Source organism: Haliotis asinina, chromosome 4 (assembly GCF_037392515.1).
Source record: "Haliotis asinina isolate JCU_RB_2024 chromosome 4, JCU_Hal_asi_v2, whole genome shotgun sequence".
Lineage (NCBI taxonomy): Eukaryota > Metazoa > Mollusca > Gastropoda > Lepetellida > Haliotidae > Haliotis > Haliotis asinina.
This window is the reverse complement of record NC_090283.1, coordinates 21,766,386-21,787,556: the sequence shown is the minus strand read 5'-3', so window position 1 is coordinate 21,787,556 and position 21,171 is coordinate 21,766,386. Positions and strand designations below refer to the sequence as shown.

Here is a 21,171-nt window from a genome sequence, read left to right as displayed (position 1 = left end):
GTTAAACGTGTTCATGGCACTGTGCATGTGTTGAATAAACTGTCGCCATTCGATAAATAAGCAACGGAAAAATTGTTAACATGTAAGCGTAAGGGAATTACATCAAGTGTCCTAATATATCTGGCAAGGGTCTGTCGTTTCTTTCTTCAGAAAAGCTGGCGTTCCAACTCCTGAACCAGTCGTTGTCGTGTACCAACAGCACAGAAAACACCACAGATACCATATATCGATAAGCCCTTTTATTACATCAGCGAGAATGTGTCTCAGTTTCCTGAATGTCGTTAACTCCGGAATTATACTGAAAGCAAATTCGGATGATATTTACTTCAGAAATGAAACCAGATACATAAACATGATTGTTTTAAGAAGGGCTTCATTTTGAAAGACTCGTGAAAATCCGGATAGAATCGATCCCTTGCAAGCTATGTTTGTTGACTGTGTGTAAGTTCAAAGTTTAAGTGACATTGGCAGTATTGCAGGCATATCGTGAGTAAAACAAGTTATAAATTCATAACTGGGTTAGAATTGGTCTTCAACAACCCAAGCTTGTCATGACAGGCGACTAACGGGATCGGGGATTAGGCTAGCTGACATGCTATCGGTACCCAATTTTGCGTAGATTGATGCTCATGCTGTTGACCACTGAACAGGCTGGTCCAGCCTGGATTATGCACAGACAGCTGCCACAAAGGTTGAATACTGCTGTGTGCGGCGTAAAACTAAATTCACTATCTCGCCCACTCACTCACTTATAAACTCAAAAAACAGTTTAAAGTCGTACAAATAGTGCCAAGTTAAATAAATATATATATATATATATAAACTCACGTGCCAAAGAAACGTCCCCAAAATATTTTTTTGTGCCATTTTCTATTCTATGACCATGAACATAAATCAGTATCAGGAACAGATCACGTGAACACTGAATTCGATAACATGACACAAACAGTGCATGGAATGCACGTGCTAGGCGAGAAAAATGACTTTCATCAGTAAATTTTCTCGTATGTACAGAAAAGTACCCATATGAATCTGGGGTATAAAACAGCCTTAGAGATGTTCATGGGTATTGGCTTCATCAGTTTGAAACAAAGAACATGCCGCGGTTAACGTCAGAGCAGAGAGAGAGTGCAATTGGGATGCTTCAGCTCGGTGCTACCCACGACTACGTCGCCAGAATCATGAACTCCTCCAAGAAAACAATCGGGAGACTGTTGTCGGCAGACAGGCAGGACAGCAGACCGGCTCAGAAGCGGCAGACCAAGGGTGACCACCCCCAACGAAGACAGGTATTTACGGGTGCTTCACCTGAGGAACAGATTCCTCACCGTGACGTCATCTGCTGCCCACGGCCTGAACCACCCAATCAGCAGATGGACAGTGACCAGACAACTGCGTCGACATGGCATTCGACCCTATCTGCCATTTAGAGGGATGACGTTCAAGGATCAAATTCGACGTCGTAGACTGGCTTGGGCGAGGACCGTTCGTCAATGGCAGCAACGACATTAGAGCCGCGTGCTCCTCACTGACGAGAGCAGGTTCCAGCTCAACAAAGCAGACGGTCGTGTACGTGTATACAGGAGGCGGGGTGAGAGAACGGCACGTTGCGTCACGGAGGTGGAGCCTTATGGCGGCAAAAGTTGTATGGTATGGGACGGTATCTGTGGGGACAGGAAGACGGATCTGGTTATCATTCGTGGTAACCTGACAGCACGCCGGTATATTGATGGGGTTCTACAGACCGTCGTGGTTCCATGGCTCCACCGGAACCCAAGAACCTTGTTCCAGCATGACAACGCCAGACCCCACACTGCTGTCATTACAAGGAACTTCCTCAACACCAACAATGTGCATCTTCTGCCTTGGCCAGCGAGATCACCGGATATGTCCCCGATCGAACACCTGTGGGACCACTTCGGGCGCCGTATCCGTCAACGTCAGCAGCCTCCAGTGACAGTACAGGATTTGGGTCGTGCTTTGCAGGACTAATGGCGACAGATCTCTATTCACGTGATCAGGCGACTTACCAACTCTATGCGACGTCGTGTTGTGTCACTTGTTGCATCACGAGGGGGACACACCCGAGAGTAGGACGTTTTAGTGATCGAGCAATGAGATTCATGTTGTGGCAGCTGATCGAATACAGGACAATAGACCCCTAGTCAAGAAATCCATCTGTAAATCCGTCCAAAACTGCTTTTGTGTTTTACGAGTTCTGTTAACAAGTTAATTATACAATATGTTCATAATATTAAACATTGGAATTTACAATTGTTTTGTTCTTTTTTAATTTATGAGTTGAAAACACAAGAGGACGTTTCTTTTGCACGTGAGTTTATATAGGGACAATAGGAACGTACAGTTCAATTGCTTCCTATATGAACCAACCTGGATTTGTGCCATCCGTTCAGCTACTAACAATATTAGACAATCTAGCCATGATTTGAAATAATACATAAACTACGGTAAAAGAATTTATTTTAAATGTTTTGGACGTCCGGACCTATCAGTTTGGTGAAATAGTCGAGTAATGGGGTCGTGTGACCGTTATTACTATCCCAAATCGTTGCCACTGAACTGAATCACTTGATTGTCTGGTCCAGCGGAGATTAGTTATAGCCCACCATCTGTTTCTGTAATATTGCTTGAAACACCAAACAAAACATTTACATTATTCAGATGACTGTACACTGAATTATCATATGTGAAATATTTTCTTCCGGCGAGGCTGCCTACATGATTTACCTTTGATGAGTTTTCCGTGGACCTCGACTTCGCAGATGGTGAGGTATCCATGGTTTGGTGGTATAAAATGTAACATCACGTATCGACCCGTTGTCGAGGGTTTGCAGACTAGAACCTCAGGCCTTGACAATCGTCCTTTCCTCTGTGCGCATGTCATTGACTGGGTAGTGCTGGTTTTCATGGGGTTTTCATTAAATACAAGGACTTCCAGATCGTGGAATCTGTACGCTGACATCAAAACACCACACTGCCAGAATCAGCAGTCAACGTACATAACAGTTTAACATCAAGAAGTTTATTTCCAGGTTCGGTTCCGGAAGAAAATATATAATAAGGAAATGAAAGATCATGCTTGACATGAAAAATGTTAATATATGTACTCTTAAAAATATTTTTTAAAATAGAAATCGTCAATTTGTAGGAGACAAATGAAAGAATGGAAATGCATTAAAGCGGTATTGCAGTGTGACAGAAGGCAGTACAACCCCCAACGATGCTGAAGGGTGAGATGGTATAATTGTTAAATGCAAAGTGGTTTGGTGCAGTGATGCCCAAGACCACCACTACTGGTAAAATATTCATTAACTGCACCTTTTCAAAAGAAGTAGAGGAATTTACAGTTAGTAACTATCGATTCAAAAATGGGAGCTATATTGAAGATGCAGGGAAATAAAGAATAGCAACATTATTATCAAGCACTTACTATAACCATCTGTCCGTCCATAAAGGGTGACGTTGTGAACGTCATATTGTCCCTGCAAGTCAACCATCCACCACGGTTTCCGCTCAGATGTATGAGAAGTAAAGCATTGACCTGCTAGACGATTACCGCCCTTGTCACCGTCTACCACGTGTCGAGGATTAGAGAGTCCGTCGAAGTCTTTACATCCGTATGCAGGTTTTCCGAGCGACATATTGTTGGTGTCTGGAAAAAGTGAGTGAGTTTAGTTTTACGCCGCACTCAGCAATATTCCAGCTGTATGATGGCGGTCTGTAAATAATCGAACCTGGACCAGACAATCCAGTGATCAACAGCATGAGCATCGATCTGTGCAATTGGGAACCGATAACATGTGTCAACCAAATCAGGTAGGCTTTCCACTTTCCCGTTAGTCGCCTCTTAAGACATGCATAGTCACTTTTTTATCAAGCAGTTTTGGAAAAAGAATTTATCATAAGGTTTAAATAGTTCCGTGCCACTGTTAAGTTTCATTTTGTTCTTGTTCGTTGAAAAATCGATTTAATTGATAAATTTTTATTGATATGATCTGTGGATAGACGTATTTTACTGATTGGTAGTTGGGATTAGTACCTTTCATTGTTAGTGACTGTACCCACAAAGAAGGGTAAAGAAATGTACAATTATTGTCCTCCTGAGAGGGTACGTAAGTCCCAAAACTTCCAGTGTCAACTGAGCTCAATCAACCTTTCTATTCGATTTACCTTTGTTATTTCAAATTTCGGCTACAATCGCCAGCAACTGAAGGGATGATATGAATTCAGTTAGGGTCTATGGAGGGTCTATGGAGGGAGCAAAAGTACTGAAAGTCCCCTTCAGTTCCTTACGATCAATAGTTTTCTGCTTTTCAAGATATATGCTAGCCAGTTTTAACTCATTTTGTGATAATCTAGTAACTGTACTGTCTTTCGCTGACAGGATTGTAAATAGCATATATATGAGTTTAGAATCAGTTTTAGTAACGATATGGCTGAACTATTGCCTGTGTCACTTCATCGATTCAATTCTTGGGCGTGGTGAATACATTCTTGAACCAACAGGCTACGTAACGACCAGAAATCAGAACAAGTCTAGGTACCGCTAGACGATTGCTTGTTTTTTTGTTGAACGCCGCCCTCGGCAATATCTCGGCTATATGGCGTCCGTCTGTAAACAATCGAGTCTGGACCAGACAATCCAGTGATATATGAGTATTGATCTACACAACTAGGATACGGTAACAAGCGTCAATCAAGTAAGCATGTCTGGCTACCCAATCCCGCCAGTCGCCTTTTACGACAAGCATAGGTTGCCGAAGACCAGCTCTTACCCGGATGTGCACGGGTCATCACCTCTAGAGATAGCCCAGTCAATCTGAGATTTAACCTTGAGTGCGTTTACCCAGTTTCAGTGCCTTTACGACTTTGTCCAACTTGGTGTTGATGTCGTGGAGCTTGGTCTCAGTTTCTTCTTGTCGCAACCCAACAGACTCCAGTTCTGATTTCATCGCTGAAACTGAAGGGCGTAAATATGCTATATTTTAATGCGTGTGAATTGTTGATTTTTTCCCCTCTGAAATGATGACACAGATTAGGAGGTAAACTGTCAACATATAGTGAGTCGCATTTAGCAATATCACGGTCGCGGACACCAGAAATAGGGCTTCACACATTGTGACCATGTAGGAAATCAAACGCGGGTCTTCGAACCTTTTCACCACGTGTTTTCGATATTTTCTCGAAGTCCTGACAAATTAATATGATTGTTCGGCCCCTAAAATGATACAGAAAATATCATATTCAAAAATACTTTTGTACAGGTTGATTAATGCGTGTATTCCAGGGACGTGTATCTATTTGATATCCGAAGACAGATGCATAAGATCATAGGCGTTACAAAAACGTAATTTTTATCTTTTTCAGTTTGTAAAGAGCAATGGTCATACAAAATCTTATCGGCTTCGGTGATAAAGCGATTTGTGACGTCATGCCGTTATGTAATTTCATTGTGATGAGACAATTATCTGCCAAGTATCCTTTTGCAATTTCATTCCTGCGTTATCGCCCGTCACTGTTTAAGAAATCGTTTTATCATAGGCACCGACGTAAACAATATAATGACAAAGAGTTTAAGTTTGTTTCCGGATAAAAGATGCATACAAAATTACAAAATTACTCTTGTAGGGTCTTGAATGTGTAGAAGGAATTATGAAGCATAAGAGACGATTACATGTGCACCTTGCTCTGCTTTAGTATCTGATTCCACGCTTTCCATCTGCTTTAGGATTGTATCGATCTTGGAAACATGTCACTCATGCTATACTACTATCAATGCATTTTCTACCTGTGAAGATCCGGGATAGAAAAGGTCTTCACTAACCCATATTTGTCGTAACAGGCGACTAAGGGGACCGAGTGGTCAGTCACGTTGACTTGGTTGACACTTGTCGTTTCTCAGTTGCATAGACTGATGATCATACTAATGATCATTGGATTGTCAGGTCCAGACTCGAGTTTTTACAAACCGGAATATGGTTGAGTGCAGCGTTAAACAACAAACCCGCTAATTAAAACATTTTCATTTGGCGGTGCAGTTTGACAATGTCTTAATCGACAATACCCGACTAAATACCCAAACGGTGTCATCTGAGGTTGAATATGCAATCAGTCTCTTGTACGATGTGAATAAATAATCATTACTGAAACTTTGAAGGCTGCAAACACTACTGCACGGATTATGTCTTAATCTCCAAAGCCATTTGTTGCTGCCAGTGTTGGCCCAGGATCAAATGTGTGGTCATTAGTTTCGTGTATGGTCTGTGGCAATATGGTCCAGGAATACTGAGTGAATTTAGTTTTGTGCCGTATTCAGTGATATTCCAGCAACACCACGGGATCAGGCACCAGGAATTGGCTTCACACAATGTACACATCTGGGAATGGAATTTTGGGTTATCGGTGTAACGAGTGAACGTTTTAGTCACTGGGCTACCCTACTCCCAGCTGGGAGAAGTCGCTTGATTTTGGAAAAGTCCCGTGGAGGCCAGTTGTGAAGGATCAATCGAAATTGCTGTCAGACATTCGATTCGGAAATACACAGGTGATTATTTATCTACGTATGATGATTAAGATGATGCTAGTTTTGCGTAGTTGTTTTGGGATAAGTATAATTCTGTATTGACAATGACTGGTAATAAATGCATACCTGCTTCACCTTCACTTCCTTCCATATCGCGTATTTTCCCCGTGAGCTTGTCGACCATCTTTTGTATCTTCTCCATTTGACCGCGCAAAACTAGGAAATATATACAACTTTTAATACAATCCGAACAGTCTGAAAATTACAGATGAAGATCTGTGGATAAACGTAAAATTTAATGTCATCTTGACACTGATAGGCATATGGACAGGATAAACCAATCTCCTGGGCAACGGCGTGTCTGAAAGGACATCGCGGCATTTACAAGTAGAGAGGCAGTTCTAACTACTCAGCACCAGCGTGACAAATACCCACCTTTTAAAAATGGTTGTATGATAGTTCAAAACTTTAAATGAAGATCAAAAGTCCAAATGAAGCAGTTTAGCATGAACCCGATACTAAGAATGATACCTATGTTTTGATTGGCCTGCTATAGGTATTACTCAGAGAAATATTTGTAAGGGTAATGGCCAATTTTCATCTTTTGGCATAGAATAAGGAAACATGGTCTGATGACTGAGTAAAGAAAACAAACGATAATAAGGAGACAATCGTGAGACGTCTGACACGTCCAAATTTATACCGGATAGCAACCCTACTCTCGACCTTATTATCATCACAGGTTTGTACTAGACTCGTGCTTATGGAGTTCAAACACAGTGTGACTTTGGAATCTTACACTCATTCAAATACAGTGACATGTCTCACAAATTGTTCATATTGGTTTTAGACGCAAATCAGTCTTCTTCTCCAACTACAAATGTGAACTGAGTGAGTTAAGGTCAGAGTGGTCAGACCGTCTGACGTGGTTGACACATGCCATTGTGTCCCAATCGTGTATTCCCGTAACGATCCGGTTAGAACTGGCCTTCGGTGACCCAAGAGGCTGCTCTTGGGATGAGATGATCAGATTCGCTGACTTGGTTGACACGTGTCATCGTATCCGAGTAATGTAGATCGTTGTTCATGCTGTTGGTAACAGGATTGTGTGGCTCAGACCCGATAATTTACAGACCGCTTGCATATCTCTGTATCAGTGATTGGAGTATACAGTTTTTAAATGTAAAATGAAGGTGACGGAAAACACTCCAAAAAGTCATGGTCCTCGAAATATGGAAGTTGATATCCACTGGTCAAATAACATAACACATCTGTTAGACTAAACAAATAGAAATGTATATATTGTCAACAGAACAACACGATATTGTGAACCTGTGTGCGGCTCTGTTTGTAATTCGTAAGACGTGTCTCAGTGAACCAGTCATGGGAAATATTCCTGACGACACACCTTTCATAAATGAATCTCCAGATGATCAGTTTGAAAGCAAAGCATACGGAATTGGACAAGAACATATTTGCGACAGGATCTCTATTTTAGTTCAGCATATACATGGAAAGAAGCCCCGGTTTGCGTTTTACAAACAACGCTCCCTGATACATGAACATAGGATTTATTACCTTTTGTGGAAGGGTTGGTTCCTGCAGGTGGTGTGAAGGAAGGAAGGGAAACTGAAGCTACTGGGCTCGCCTCAAAGCCAGTAGCCACACAAAAGGACCCAAGAAGTAGAATACCGATCATTATTGTCCCGATCCTTTTGAAGTGTGAAGTCAGATTTAAAGTCACCTCGGAATATATACGCGAAATCCTGATTGTTATTTAGATACCTTCCAACGGCAGTATATACAGTGTGGGCTTAAAACTGAAATGAATGGCATCAATGGTTACCTTTAGAAAAGCAACACAAATGAATCGCCTTCCAATTTTTGTAGCATTCAAATAAATAAGAAAGGTCCTTTGTTTGTTTCATATTTACTTCTTCTTCTCACGTCAGTTTTGCATAAACACGACTTGCATGTCAGTCCTTACATTCCGTTGATATCAAGCGCTACTTCCTCGTATCGACATTGCTGTTTTGGATTTACTCAAATCACACGACGAATCTGGATACAGTTTCACAGCCTTCTCAAAATGAGAAAGTTTTATAACTTCATGTACGTTCAGACCAGCCATGTTCTGCACATATTTAAAATCTTTCACTTGCGTAAACAGTCCAAATTCACCATCCATATGTATACTGAGCAAAACAAAACAGTCACTCAGTATTGTGGCGACCATAATTTTAATATTTATTTTAAAGCAATTAATTTAATTGTATGCTGTGCACAGAACACCTGGATATCAAAAGAAAACAGAAACACGTCTGCCCGTTTGTGTTTAACATTGATAATATTTATGATGTCGGACTACCCTCCAAAATGAAGTTCACAGAATGGAGAACAATGAAACTGAGGGTTTCAGTAACGATTGCGTCCACCTCTAGCGTCTCGTACAGCCACACAAGGTCTCCTCATGGATCTCAGAACGTTAGTGAACACTACCGGGGAAGACGTCACCATTGCACAACCATGACACGTTGAAGATCTGGCAACGTCGACCCAGTTCGTCCCAGATGTGTTCGATCGGATTGAGGTCGGACCTACGCGATAGCCAAACCAGGGGCGGTATTCTAAAAAAGTCTAAGATTTCTCTTAAGTTTTGTCTTAAGTTTTCAAAAATTGACTTAGCTAAGTCAGAAACTTAAGTTCGTATTCATAAAGTGACTTAGTCAAAAACTTAGCTGAGTCGGACGTTAAGTCGATCATAAACTTAAGTTCTTGGCCGCGGTGCGTGCGCATCGTTGCTAGTGGGAAAATACCAGCAACGGAAAACTTCCGGTGGAACTCTTTAATGCAAGAAAATAAAAAGTGACGTCAAGCGGGGATTCCCTTCTGTCATCGGAACGCAGACGACAAGAAATCATGGCCGAGACCGATGCTAGCAAGAAAAGAAAACCCAACTGGCATAAAGAAGAATGTCTGCTGTTAGCAGAATTAGTGAAGGAGAGGAAGACTGTAACAGAGGGGAGATTCGGACCGGGTGTGACTTCGGCAAACCGACATGAGGCGTGGCAGGTGAGTGCATTCAACAGTTAAAGAACGTCTTTTCAGGATAAATTTGATAACACGTAATTATGTATAATTACCTCATGAATTGATGGTACATTGTACAATAGGAAATATATACGAACCTTCAACATCATCAATTAGTATAAAAATTTACGAGCACCATTTAATGCATTTTATCAATTTTTGTGTAAACTGATTTTTAAAAAAATGGTTGATTTGCACCAATTCCCTCCTTGTAATATAAAGTATTATGCTGTCAGTAATGATTGTTTATTTACAGAAATATTCCGTACATTCTTTTCTACAGACCAAAAGTCGTTTGGTTCAACTTATAATGTCCCTGAGTAATGGTACACAAATACTAAATCAGAGAAATCATTAATCATAATGAAAAATTACTTTTACATTAATTTGAAAATTGTCATGTTCTCTCCTGAAACAGAAGAATGCCAAAACCAAATTTGTTATTTTCAAACCAAGGATCCAGGTAATATTAATCCAAATGTGAACCAATTTTTGTCTTAGAAAATCACAGACACCCTCAATGCAAATGGTCACCAACAAAGAAGCAAAGAGGAGGTCATTAAGAAATGGAAGAATCTGAAGAGTGCCGGAAAAAGTGCTTACAGCACATTCAAGAATTCAACAACTGCAACCGGTAATGTTTAGATTTTATTTCCTACAAAGAGTAATATATCTGGGATAAGGCCTAAAAAAATTCTTGGGGTTCCCATGTCTCTACTGACCCAAAATTTTCCCACTGACCATAACAATTTTACTCACCATAATAAATCCGACTTTCTTTCAGTTATGTAAGTATTTTAAAAGCACAGGAGAAAACCTAAAGTAGTATCATATCACACCATTGTTTATGAATTATAAAATCACAAAAACACCAACTTTTAGTTTTGTGTGAGGTAAATCTGTTCATTGCCATGAATAAAATTGATCATCTATATTTCATATGAGCAGGTGACTATGGGTTGATTGTGTAATATTTTTAATCTCACCAATGTGGTATGTTATAGTAGTATAATTAATTCAAAGTAAGTCTGACTATATTTTCAGGCGGTGGACCACCCCCAACACCTATAAGCCCTGTCACAGAGGCGGTGGTGGACTGTATTGGCAGGGATAACACTGTCCTAACCGGGATTGGGCCAATGTCAATGGATTCAAGCTTCATACAGCTCCTACAGCTAGACCAATCCTTCGAAAAGTAGGTAATAAGTTATTGATAGTATTATATGAGTTCCCCAGGCTACATGCATGACTGACTGTGTGAAGTCATAATTTAAAATTAGAAATTAGTTAAACCTTCTTTTAAGATATAAAATAAGAACAGAAAACTGGAATTGAAAAGCATATGTATTAAAATGAATACAAGATTGATGATATACGTTTATGTTTCAGAGAGTTAGAGCCATCATTGGCATCACCATCAACATCAGCATCAGCCTGCACATCAGTCTCCACATCAGCTACTTCCTCAGCAGTTTTGGAAAAAGAGAAGTTGTTACTGGAAATTGAGGTTCTGAAATTACAGAAAATTTATCTTCAGTCAAAAATCAGGAAATTGGAAGAATAGCTTTTCACATGTATTTTACTAGTTCCAAATATACAGAACAATCTTTAACAAGCACAAGTATTGCTGTTATGAAATTGTTGTTGCGTGTGACTTATCCCTAAAATACAAAATTGTGTATGTTATCATTGTTATGTCAAAGGTAGACATCTCTTGTGTAATTTTAAGAGCTAATGACAACCGATGAATACAAACTTAATGAACAGTCAGAATATTGGAAAACAACACCTTGGATTTTCTTTCACTTGAATTGTTGGTACAAGACATTATCTTACTCTGAAATTATGGCATATTTCTTGACTTGCATCTGACATTTTCGCATATTTGGAGGCTTTACTTTTAATGTTATCCAATATTGCTACGACTGATATGACCAAATGGTATCTGTACACTTGAAAGATGATGCCCACTGATAATCTACTTCAGTTTTGGAATAAATTGCATCTTATTTCCGGTACATGATTTTCAGGGCCAGGGGGAATTGTGATCTTCGTAAGACTGGTGTTGATGTTTAAGATGATATACATGTATGTGGTTAAATTAACCATGGGATGAGGTTGAGCCCCTTTTTTTATATCAAACGTTTCAAATTATTATAGTTTTATGGCTTGTTATGATGCTGCTATTTAAAGAATGTACATATGGAATATGTTTGAAATCAAATAACTTGAGGCTTAAACATGGGTAATATTAGCATAATTCTAAAGTGCTAGAACTCAGTCTGATCCACTTTACACTTGATGCCATTTTGCACAGAAAAATGAAAACAAGTCAACCTTGACTGTTAACATAGGAAATTTTGCTTTTACCTACATGAATCATCTGGATGAATCCTAGAATGTATTGCAATGCAAACAATTATATTGAGTTTTTCAATGGATGATATTTATTAACCCTTTGAATGAATTCTTCTTATGATGCCATAATCGTAATCTGTTAAACTATTTCACATCAAAGGAATTATTTATTAATTGTAATGTAATTGCATGATCTTATGACAGACTTTAATAGTCTGATGTTTAGGGTGTAAATTATACCCGCTCTACAGAGTAAGGGGGGTATATAGAGTTCACTCTGTCCGTCCATCCTTCCATCCCAAAATTTGGACCTGAGCATATCTCTGAAAGTTTACATGTTAGGTTCACCAAACTTCACATACATGTCAATCATTACCAATAGATGTGCCTTTTGCTATTTGGAAGTTGGGGTTTTTTTTCAAAATTTGGGGTATTTTTTACTGTTTCCATGGAAACATGACTATTTACTGGCAAAGTGTGTGCAACATGAGACAGTCTATTTCAATTTTATGTCAGGTTTCCACAGGAAAAATAATGTTTCCATAAATTGTTAGTCTAATTAGTACATGGGAAGTAGGGGTATGTAAGCTTTGTTCAATTCTACACTTGTTTCAATTATACTTATGATTACATAGCTCTGTCAATAAGCATTGATTTATACACTTTACTGTAGTGTGTGAACAGTGCTCATTGTTCTCATGTTACCATGTTGGTTATTTATAAACTGCTATATGTAATATAACTCAACACTGCAATTAGTATATTGATAGAATATACCGGGATGCATCATGTGTTCTGTTCTTATTGATACTGTATTGTAGAAAATTGGGTTGGTTTCAGAAACTAATCCTTTCTACCAGTCCTAATAAATGTTGGAAATAATTTTGATAGTTGCTTCAGTCAATCAGTAATGTATGTCATCAGACTTACATGGAAAGTGAGTCCTTGCAAACTGCTCCCTGTACCGAACTCCCATCAAACCTTGTGGAGGCAGGACTGCTGGTGCTGCGGCTGCATTGCGCTGTTGTTGCTGTGGTATACCATCAGCTGGTGGAATTGGAATATTACGTTCCTTGCAAATATTATGCAAAACAGCGCCGGCCATAATGATCTGAAACACATGAAATGACACAATGACAAAATCTCCAATGAACATGGCACATCTTATTACAGCCACTTACAAGATATTACTAAATTGAGTGATTTCTCAATGACATATTTGTATCCCTTCATTTAGCTTCTCATTTTTACCTTGCAAGTTCTCTCTGGGGATTGTCTGATTTCACCATGAAGGACTCCAAATCTGCGCTTCAGTTGGCCAATTCCACGCTCAACACAACTCCTTGTGATCTTGTGTGCTCTGAAAATAATTGTCTTAATATCAAAATATATCAAAATAACTTTGGTTCACACCAGTTTAAAAAAACAAAAAACAAAAAAAACATGAATGGGGTTAATAATGATATTATTGTATTTATTTAGTGCCTAATATGCTCCATAGATATGCTCAGTGGCACTGTAGCAACATTGGGAAAGGAAATAGTTCACACAGCTTTACAGAAGAGAAGCATGAATTGATAGATGTTAAGTAGATATTTAAGAGTTTGGGTTCCTTAATCTTCTTATGTTATTTGAATTCAATTTTACTGAAAAAAAATTCAGGTATATTATTGTTAGAATGTGCATTATCATAAAAAAACTAAAAAAAACTAGAAAAAGTTGAAGATAGATACAAATTACTTTGATGTGATCTGATCAGTGTTTTGTGTCAGTGCCAAATTAATGTTCTTACATTGAAACACATTATTATCAAATCATTGAATTTATATTATTATTATTATTATTCAAATGATTATGATAATAAATATGATCATCTGTTGGATATATACTTGCATGTAACGCAAGGTTTAATTTGGTTATTTTTTTCCGTATTATGTGTATCCAATTATGATCGCAAGTTTTTACAAACTAGCAAGGGAGGTTACTCCAACATTTTGTGGATAGTTCTTACCGGTTGTAGCGTGCCTGACTGCCGGGTTCTGGGCGAAGGAATGGAGTAAGCAGCCAACGTTTAGACGGATAACCACTATCACCGAGAAGGTGACACCCAGCTGGCAAGTTGTTGCTCTCCATTAAACGGAAGAGGCCACTCTGAGAGAGGATTCTTGAGTCGTGTGTGGACCCAGGCCAGCGTGCCACGATGTCAATGATACGGTCGAAGGGATCGAACACTACCTGACAAATACAAATCCACAGCAACAAGTTTACAAATTTCTTACAACCAATCGACGATTCAAAATTTTGTGAGATTATTTGGAAATAAGCTTTGAGAACACAAATATATGAATCTGTGAAGAAAGTACCTGTGTGTTTATGCTGTGGTAGTGATGTCGATTGACGTAAACATCCTCATTTACAGTTGGTGCCTGTATTTGTATATGCGTGCCGTCAATGACGCCGATCACCCCTGGGAAGTTCGCCGTCCGGTGAAACTCCACCTTGTTGCGTTGACACTCTGCGGGACTGGGAAAATGTATAAACCGTGCCACCATGGCAGGGGCGGACAAGGCTTCAACAGTCGTGTATATCGCACGTGAAACGCTCGGTTGACTCAACCCGTGATCATCCCCATTACACAATTGAAACTTGCCTGTTGCCAGAAACCTCAAAGTTACTAAGAGCTTTGTTGTTGCATCAATAGCATGATTCCGTCCAGTCAGTGGCTGTATTTGTGCTCCAATAAGTTGCAATAAAAACCTAATACCTTGTTGATTCAGTCTGTATCTTCTAAGTAGTTCCTCGTCATTCATATCATTGAATCTGTTGGATCTTGGTAAATATACACGCTGTGCGGCTGCCATTTTGGTTAGACTTAAGTTGAAATCCTATATTTAAGCCTACATGGGTGCAGGCTTAAGAACTAAGTCAAAAAACAACAAGACTTAAGTCTAAAACTTTTATTGAATATGACTAAGAATAAAGAAGTGATTTAAGACAAAACTTAAGTTTTTCAAAAAAAACTTAAGTCATTTTTATAGACTTAAGTTTTTTTTAGGACTTAAGACCTTTTTAGAATACCGCCCCAGGACTTGACCTCATGATTTTGTTTTTGCAGGTGCATTCACAAGGAACCCACGTGACTTTACAGTTTCATGAAATTATGGGATTCACAATGTTTACTTTTACTAGAAAGTGTAGAGTTATGGCGGATTTCCTAAACCCCTATATTTGAAGGGGAAACTGGCAGCCATATTTGAAGATGGCTACCAAAATGGCGTTTGGCAAAGTGATCTGAAGGTCTCTCAACCATTTCTGGACACCTCAGATATCAAGATAACCAAAAATCATAACCAAATCTTTTCAGCAAATTGGTAATTACACCTCCAATTTTGACATCTGGCACATGGTCTAAATGTCCAACAGGCATCACATACAATAAACGTCCCCAAGGTCCTGAGTAATGTGACCCTCAATTGCTGGCGATCCGTTTTATATTGCTTTGTTCACGTTAATAAAGTCGTTTCATGAAAACATGCAAGTTTTACCTAAATGTATTTCTAATTTCTAATTTTATTGATCTCTAATATGATGATTAATTGATCTCGGAACGATGGCTAAAATATTGCCGATGTGACGATGTACATGAACCCTCTTACTCCAAATTCCAAAAGTTATTTTCAGTATGAAGGCTCTCCGTAAAAATAAAATCTCTGTGTCTCATTGACACAAAGTGACTACTAACTATTCTGAGTGAGTGAGTTTTACGCCGCACTCAGCAATATTCCAGCTATATGGCGGCAGTCTGTAAATAATCGAGTCTGGACCATACAATCCAGTGATTAACAGCATGAACATCGATCTTCGCATCTAAAAACCGATGACATGAGTCAATCAAGTCAGGGAACCTGACCACCCGATCCCGTTAGTAGTATATACAATTGGGGGTTTTAAAACACTTTCAAAAAAAGTCTCTACAAAGCCTTATTTACTAAATAAGGCTTTGGTTGGGTCCTTAGCTCTTGCTACTATTACCCCTACTACTTAACGTGTGTTGGAGGTAACACTGTGCCTATGTCACGTTTATATCGATGAAACAGTTTAACGTGAACCGCCTACGATCACTTTGGTGTTCGTAATAAAGGCTTGCTGGGCTTTTTGTATCCCCTGTTCTATGTACTTTTTTTTCTCGTCCTCGCTGATAGCAGACTTACGAGACTTGGACCGAATATCTTGTTTCATTCCGTTATATTTTGTGAGTTCAGAGAGGATTGAACGAAACTCCTCTTCTGAGATCTTACTATCAGAGAGTGCCGTGGAAATACGCTCACTCACTGTGTTCAGCTTTGCTTCGGCCAGAACCCTGATCTCGTCGTGTTTCAATGCCTTACGATGAAGTCTGCGTGATACTAACTTAAGCGCCAACCCTGCCAACCCTGCCACCCCAGCTGTTATTTCAATACCTAGCACTATAGGTGCGGCCACGATGGTAGCCAACAACCCAACGCCTGCCGCCCCTAGTCCCATGCTGGTTGCCATAAGGGTAATGTCAGCCCCGTCCACGATATTGAAAGCTCTATTGTACTTTTTACATAGTGCTTTCCGCGTGTCACGGTCTTGTTCTAGTTGACGTTTCACATCACATAACTGCCTCAAGCGGAACCCATCTACGGTTTCCAGCGTCTTCGCTACTTCCTCTACGACTGGGTACAGACCCATCCTATAATATATATTTTGAAAGATATTTTAATTGGGTTTCAGTTAAAAGTCTATCAATGAATTTGAAGTCTACAAGTTCTAGACTACTAGTCAGGGTAATAGGTGAGAGGCTAATAGACTTTCCTGTTGTAATAAAAAACCCACTGAGGCTTATTAAGCGGTTTATAGGACCCGTGGTATCCCGTTGTATAACAATACGACAATATTGGTCTATGTGTTCGTTATACCAGTGTATTGACACCCCGGGTAAAATTTGGTGTACTATTGGGGGGTTTCCATTGAATAAAGACGTAAAGAAGACTTCTATGATGAGTGTGAAAGGGGAGGATATTCTATCAACAAGACTCATGCTAAAAGGACTATTGCTAAATGTTAATTTATTGTTTGGCCAAGCACTTAACCCCTTTTTTTCGTGACCAATAGATTCTATGTGTACGAATTCCTTCTCCGGAATGAAATCCCCGGCCCAGATACCGTTGTTCCTAATCTTAGAGACCAACGCATTATTTAATGTGATATAAGGTGAGGTGAGTGTTAAGTTGATCAGCCATTTGGGCTCTTTTAAATCTAATAACGACACCCGTCTGTACACGTTGTCTTTGAAGTGCAGGATATATAAGGTGTCTTCCTCACCAGGCTGATCGAATCCCTCCGTATCTCCTAGGTCGTTAAGCGTAGTGTTGGGACGATGACTGGTCATTATTATACTATTACGATATAATTTCCAACTGGTTTTCTGATAATAGTTCAGGGGTGAACTTCATACCCATGAAGTGTATGTTGTCAGGCAGGAAAATCTTGGTTAGTGATATCTTGTTTTCCACGATCACGTTGACCCCCTGCAGACTGGTGTTGGAGCCGACACCGACCCGCACGTAAACGTTGCAAACTTGATACTGGTGTCGTTTCCCCCACCCGAGTTTGATCCCCTTCACGATCTCGACATCATTCCCCGATGGTTCCCCTAGGTAGACTTTGATGATCAGTGTTGAGTTTGCCGGTAGACTCTCTAGTATACTGACCACGCCTTCGAATTCAGACACCAACTGTAATGTCACGTTTTGTATGGCTGGTTTACTCGATAGCATGTGGGCTGCCATAGTGTTGAGTGGGCTGACGACTACGCTACGTCTCTGAGTTGGGACGTAAGCCACGAGCAGGGTTCCATTGTTCACGACTTTGTTTAGGTGGTTGTCTTTGTTATCCGTGAATACGTAGGGGGAGCCGAGCCTAATATTGAGAAACCAGTCGTTATCGGGTAACAACACCCACTTGTCATCTTCGGTGAAGACGAGCATATATGGCTTGTTTCGGGCGACGGTAGTGCTCTCAACATCGTCTAAGTCGAACAGTTTACACCCGAACGATGGGTATATTATCCAGTTATTACCGGTGTTGACAAGGGCGTACTTAGTGTTGATTTTTGCTCTTGTGGTATCTACTATATCACTTAGGGTTCCACCGGAGGGGACTTCAACGCGTTTGTAAATGTTGTTTTTCAGTTGCAAGGCGTACGATTTACCATCTACTCCGGGAGCGTCGAAACCGCGCGTGTCTCCGAGGTCGGAGATCCCGATATTGACGCATTTTTTCACTCCGGGCCCTTGTGCGCTGGTCATTTTACATGAAGCGTTAAGCTGAGGTATCCTATATTTACAGGATTATGATTTATATCTAACACCGATATTATCAGCTCAGGTATGTTGCCCTGGGTTAATCTCTTATACTGCCGTGGTGAAAACGACTCGGTTCTACCGTCGTTGTATTTCTCAGTTTTCACCGGCACTGCTCTCAGTATAGTGGAAGGGTGACCTCCTTGAATGTTGTACGTTGTGCTCACCTGACCGAGATGAATGTACAGCTCTCGGTACGGTACTAGATCGGGTAACTTCGTGCCTGTGACGGTTGTTGTTGGTTTTATCTCGTCAGGAGACATACCGAGTATCCTCGCTAATGGTCGGCCGAGCCTCAAGGAGGTTCTTCCGTTGTTGATTAACACCACTGTACCGTTTGAGTCGTTCATCTTGAGTTCGGCTCCCAGGGGTTTGAAGACCTCGTCGTTTAGAGAGCACACGCTGTAGTAGCCGTCAGTTATCTGGCTGCGAGTTCCACTGACGAACAGCTTATTGTTGCTGGCGTTGATGTTAGTCCATTGCGGTAGGTAGGTGATATCGCAGAGTGCGACTTCGAGTTGGCCTGACGTATTATCGATCGCGTGCGTCAGCTGAACGGCCTCACCGCTCGTTATTCCTGGAAGTGTTATGTACATATTATAATATATAATTTATATATTATAATATGGACTTAGCACACTTGAAAATCGTGGTGGTAGGTAGTACGGGGTTTAAAGCAACCTTTATTAATATCTTTGAAAACTGTATCGTGACCGGTGGTAAACTGGAATCAAAACCCAATGCAGTTTTGGCAGAACCAACTCAACTTTGCTGTGTGGTGTGCGACGACAGGGTCGGGTGTGACACTAGACAACTGTATAGACGAACTGAGTAAGGCAGTCATTTTGTTTCATATTTATTATCAAACGAGACGAATATTGAAGGAAATAAGTGCTCCTCTTCCCCAAGATAAAGCGTGGAGTATGACGAATAACCCCTATGATAAACGCGCTTATGAACGTGTTTGTGGGGAGTTTGAGATTCCAACGAATAAAGACTTTCGCCTTCCTGGTGTGAACCATGGTCTCGGTATAGTTCTCGTGTACTTCTACAGGTCCGGAACATATATGGCCGGTTCTGCAGATGGTTCATACAACCCAAGCAAACATACATTTACAGGCCCCACAACGAATGAAAAGGTCCATGTCAGCTGTATAAAACAAATCAATCCTGATGCAGCCACAGCCTGGACTAAAATGATCTCAAAAACATCGAAAGAATTCACTCGTGCTGGTACAATACGCTTGAACGACTCGATTCGAACGTACGTGTGGGCGCTGTTGGGTGCGCAGTCGATGACGCGTTCCAACATCCTCGGTAAGGGAACTGCTTACGACGCTCAGAAACAGTTCGTTGCCAACGTTGAGGATGCTATCAATTCTCCAGTTGATCTCCCGCGGGCCATCGACCTTTACCAAAACGTGTTAGAATACGCCAGATCGAAAGTCAATTACGTGTTCGGCGTGGGGCTGTACATGGCTCCGAGTGATATGCAACTGAGAGTAAAAAAAGTGGTGGGTTATAACAACAAAATAGTCATAGCCACGGCGGATCAAAAGTTGGGTATCAACCCCGATATTAACACCCCCTATATCCCACACATCCCACCACGTGAAACGGGTATAGTGGCGCCACCCCCGGAGTCTAAAGTTCATGTGGGGGTACCCCCCACACACCCCCATATTCAGGCCTCCAATCACATCGATAATAAAACGGCCCTGGTGGTTGGTGGGGTAGCTTTGGGACTTATTTGGTTAAAAATTTCTTAGCCGCTACGTACACCAGACCCGCCACGGCGACGATGGCTGCCCACAGGTTTTGACTGAGCCACGTGGCAGTTTTAGCCAGAGCGCCCAACAACCACGAGACGATGCTACCCAGGATGCCGGGAAGGGCTTCGGCGGCTTTACCATCCAGTTTAGCTAGGCGTTCCCCGAGTTTTTTTATCCAGTCTTTAACACCCCCACACCTGCCGGCGGCGGTGGGGGGAACTCCCACAGGGGTACCACCTGTCAGTGACACCACCAGGGTTGATATGATGAAACCCAATGCAGTCAGAATGCTGGCGATGGTGATCCCTTGCTCCCGGAACAATATCCGAATCCTGTCTGCTAACGTGGTGTCTCGGTGGAGGACTTGATTGATGGTTTCCCGCACACGGTTGGTCTGGGATCTAAGCTTTTCTTTGTAGCCGGACGCTGTCTCCAACCAGGTCTGCCTTTCATCTTCCAAATTACGTATTCGTTCCTCGATGGTAGCTTTCATAGACTCGTCCTCAGTTTCACCGAGTTTTTCCTTTTCATAGGCGATGTGGTCGTCTATCTCACTCATTTTGGCCGTGCTTTTCCAGAGCTGACCACGAATGGTTTGCATCAACAGGTCCAACCCCTTCAGTTCCCGAAAGGTAATTTCGAGACCCGGGAAGGGCTTGTTCTTGTAGTCGGCCAACACCTTTTCAATATCATAAGTCATGTTTTGATCCGATGTGGCGTCCCTGATGCCTTCCAGACTTAGAACTAACTTCGGAGGATACTGCTTAGGTCGCGCGCCACCGTAATCTATGAAGCCTAGTTCATCGCGGACAAAGTTACTCCCATGTCGACTGCTCAGTGTTGATAAAGCAAGCGGTTCTCTCGTGCGTTTATGCACGAGATCGATCTCCGGGTGAGCCTTCAAACGCAGCGTGCCATTGCTATCGAGGGTAAACCTGGAATAGTTCCTTCCCAACGGCTTGAGTTTGGATTTATTTTCAACTGCGTTGTAATAATCGTCGACGGCGCCCTCCATGAG

The 21,171-nt window shown here is 41.0% G+C and overlaps 3 protein-coding genes across 4 annotated transcripts; 1 reads left to right on the top strand and 2 right to left on the bottom strand.

Moving 5' to 3' along the window:
• Positions 1–2,701: 2,701 nt before the first annotated feature.
• Positions 2,702–8,243, bottom strand: LOC137280842 (uncharacterized). Its single transcript, XM_067812039.1, has 5 exons — positions 8,123–8,243; positions 6,671–6,760; positions 4,868–4,981; positions 3,452–3,673; positions 2,702–2,976 (listed from the first exon to the last, which is right to left on the bottom strand). The coding sequence occupies exons 1-5, from the start codon at positions 8,241–8,243 to the stop codon at positions 2,702–2,704; spliced, it is 822 nt and encodes a 273-aa protein (XP_067668140.1).
• Positions 8,244–9,170: 927 nt separating this feature from the next.
• LOC137281379 (nuclear apoptosis-inducing factor 1-like) lies at positions 9,171–11,752 on the top strand. Its single transcript, XM_067812566.1, has 4 exons — positions 9,171–9,616; positions 10,136–10,268; positions 10,679–10,829; positions 11,024–11,752. The coding sequence occupies exons 1-4, from the start codon at positions 9,464–9,466 to the stop codon at positions 11,196–11,198; spliced, it is 612 nt and encodes a 203-aa protein (XP_067668667.1). The 5' UTR covers positions 9,171–9,463; the 3' UTR covers positions 11,199–11,752.
• LOC137281375 (putative nuclease HARBI1) lies at positions 10,971–14,944 on the bottom strand. 2 transcript variants are annotated; one of them, XM_067812562.1, is made up of 5 exons: positions 14,356–14,944; positions 14,004–14,227; positions 13,244–13,352; positions 12,923–13,103; positions 10,971–11,144 (listed from the first exon to the last, which is right to left on the bottom strand). In XM_067812562.1, coding segments are annotated over exons 1-5 (1,014 nt in total). In that variant the 5' UTR covers positions 14,854–14,944; the 3' UTR covers positions 10,971–11,142. The 2 variants fall into 2 exon arrangements, with proteins under 2 accessions (XP_067668663.1, XP_067668661.1); XM_067812560.1 differs by lacking the exon at positions 10,971–11,144 and having other exon boundaries at positions 12,889–13,103.
• Positions 14,945–21,171: the final 6,227 nt, after the last annotated feature.

Bases quoted from the DNA above. Each gene is read 5' to 3' on its own strand.
- LOC137281379 (XM_067812566.1), top strand. From the start codon at position 9,464: ATGGCCGAGACCGATGCTAGCAAGAAAAGAAAACCCAACTGGCATAAA. The intron at 10,269-10,678 runs GTAATGTTTAGA...CTATATTTTCAG, and splicing joins GAATTCAACAACTGCAACCG to GCGGTGGACCACCCCCAACA. The intron at 10,830-11,023 runs GTAGGTAATAAG...TTTATGTTTCAG, and splicing joins CTAGACCAATCCTTCGAAAA to AGAGTTAGAGCCATCATTGG.
- LOC137280842 (XM_067812039.1), bottom strand. From the start codon at position 8,243: ATGATCGGTATTCTACTTCTTGGGTCCTTTTGTGTGGCTACTGGCTTT. The intron at 4,982-6,670 runs GTATGCATTTAT...TACGCCCTTCAG, and splicing joins AGGAAGTGAAGGTGAAGCAG to TTTCAGCGATGAAATCAGAA. The intron at 3,674-4,867 runs GTAAACGCACTC...CACTTTTTCCAG, and splicing joins CGTAAAGGCACTGAAACTGG to ACACCAACAATATGTCGCTC.
- LOC137281375 (XM_067812560.1), bottom strand. From the start codon at position 14,853: ATGGCAGCCGCACAGCGTGTATATTTACCAAGATCCAACAGATTCAAT. The intron at 13,353-14,003 runs GTAAGAACTATC...AATTATTTTCAG, and splicing joins AGTCAGGCACGCTACAACCG to AGCACACAAGATCACAAGGA. The intron at 13,104-13,243 runs GTAAAAATGAGA...CATGTGTTTCAG, and splicing joins CCCCAGAGAGAACTTGCAAG to ATCATTATGGCCGGCGCTGT.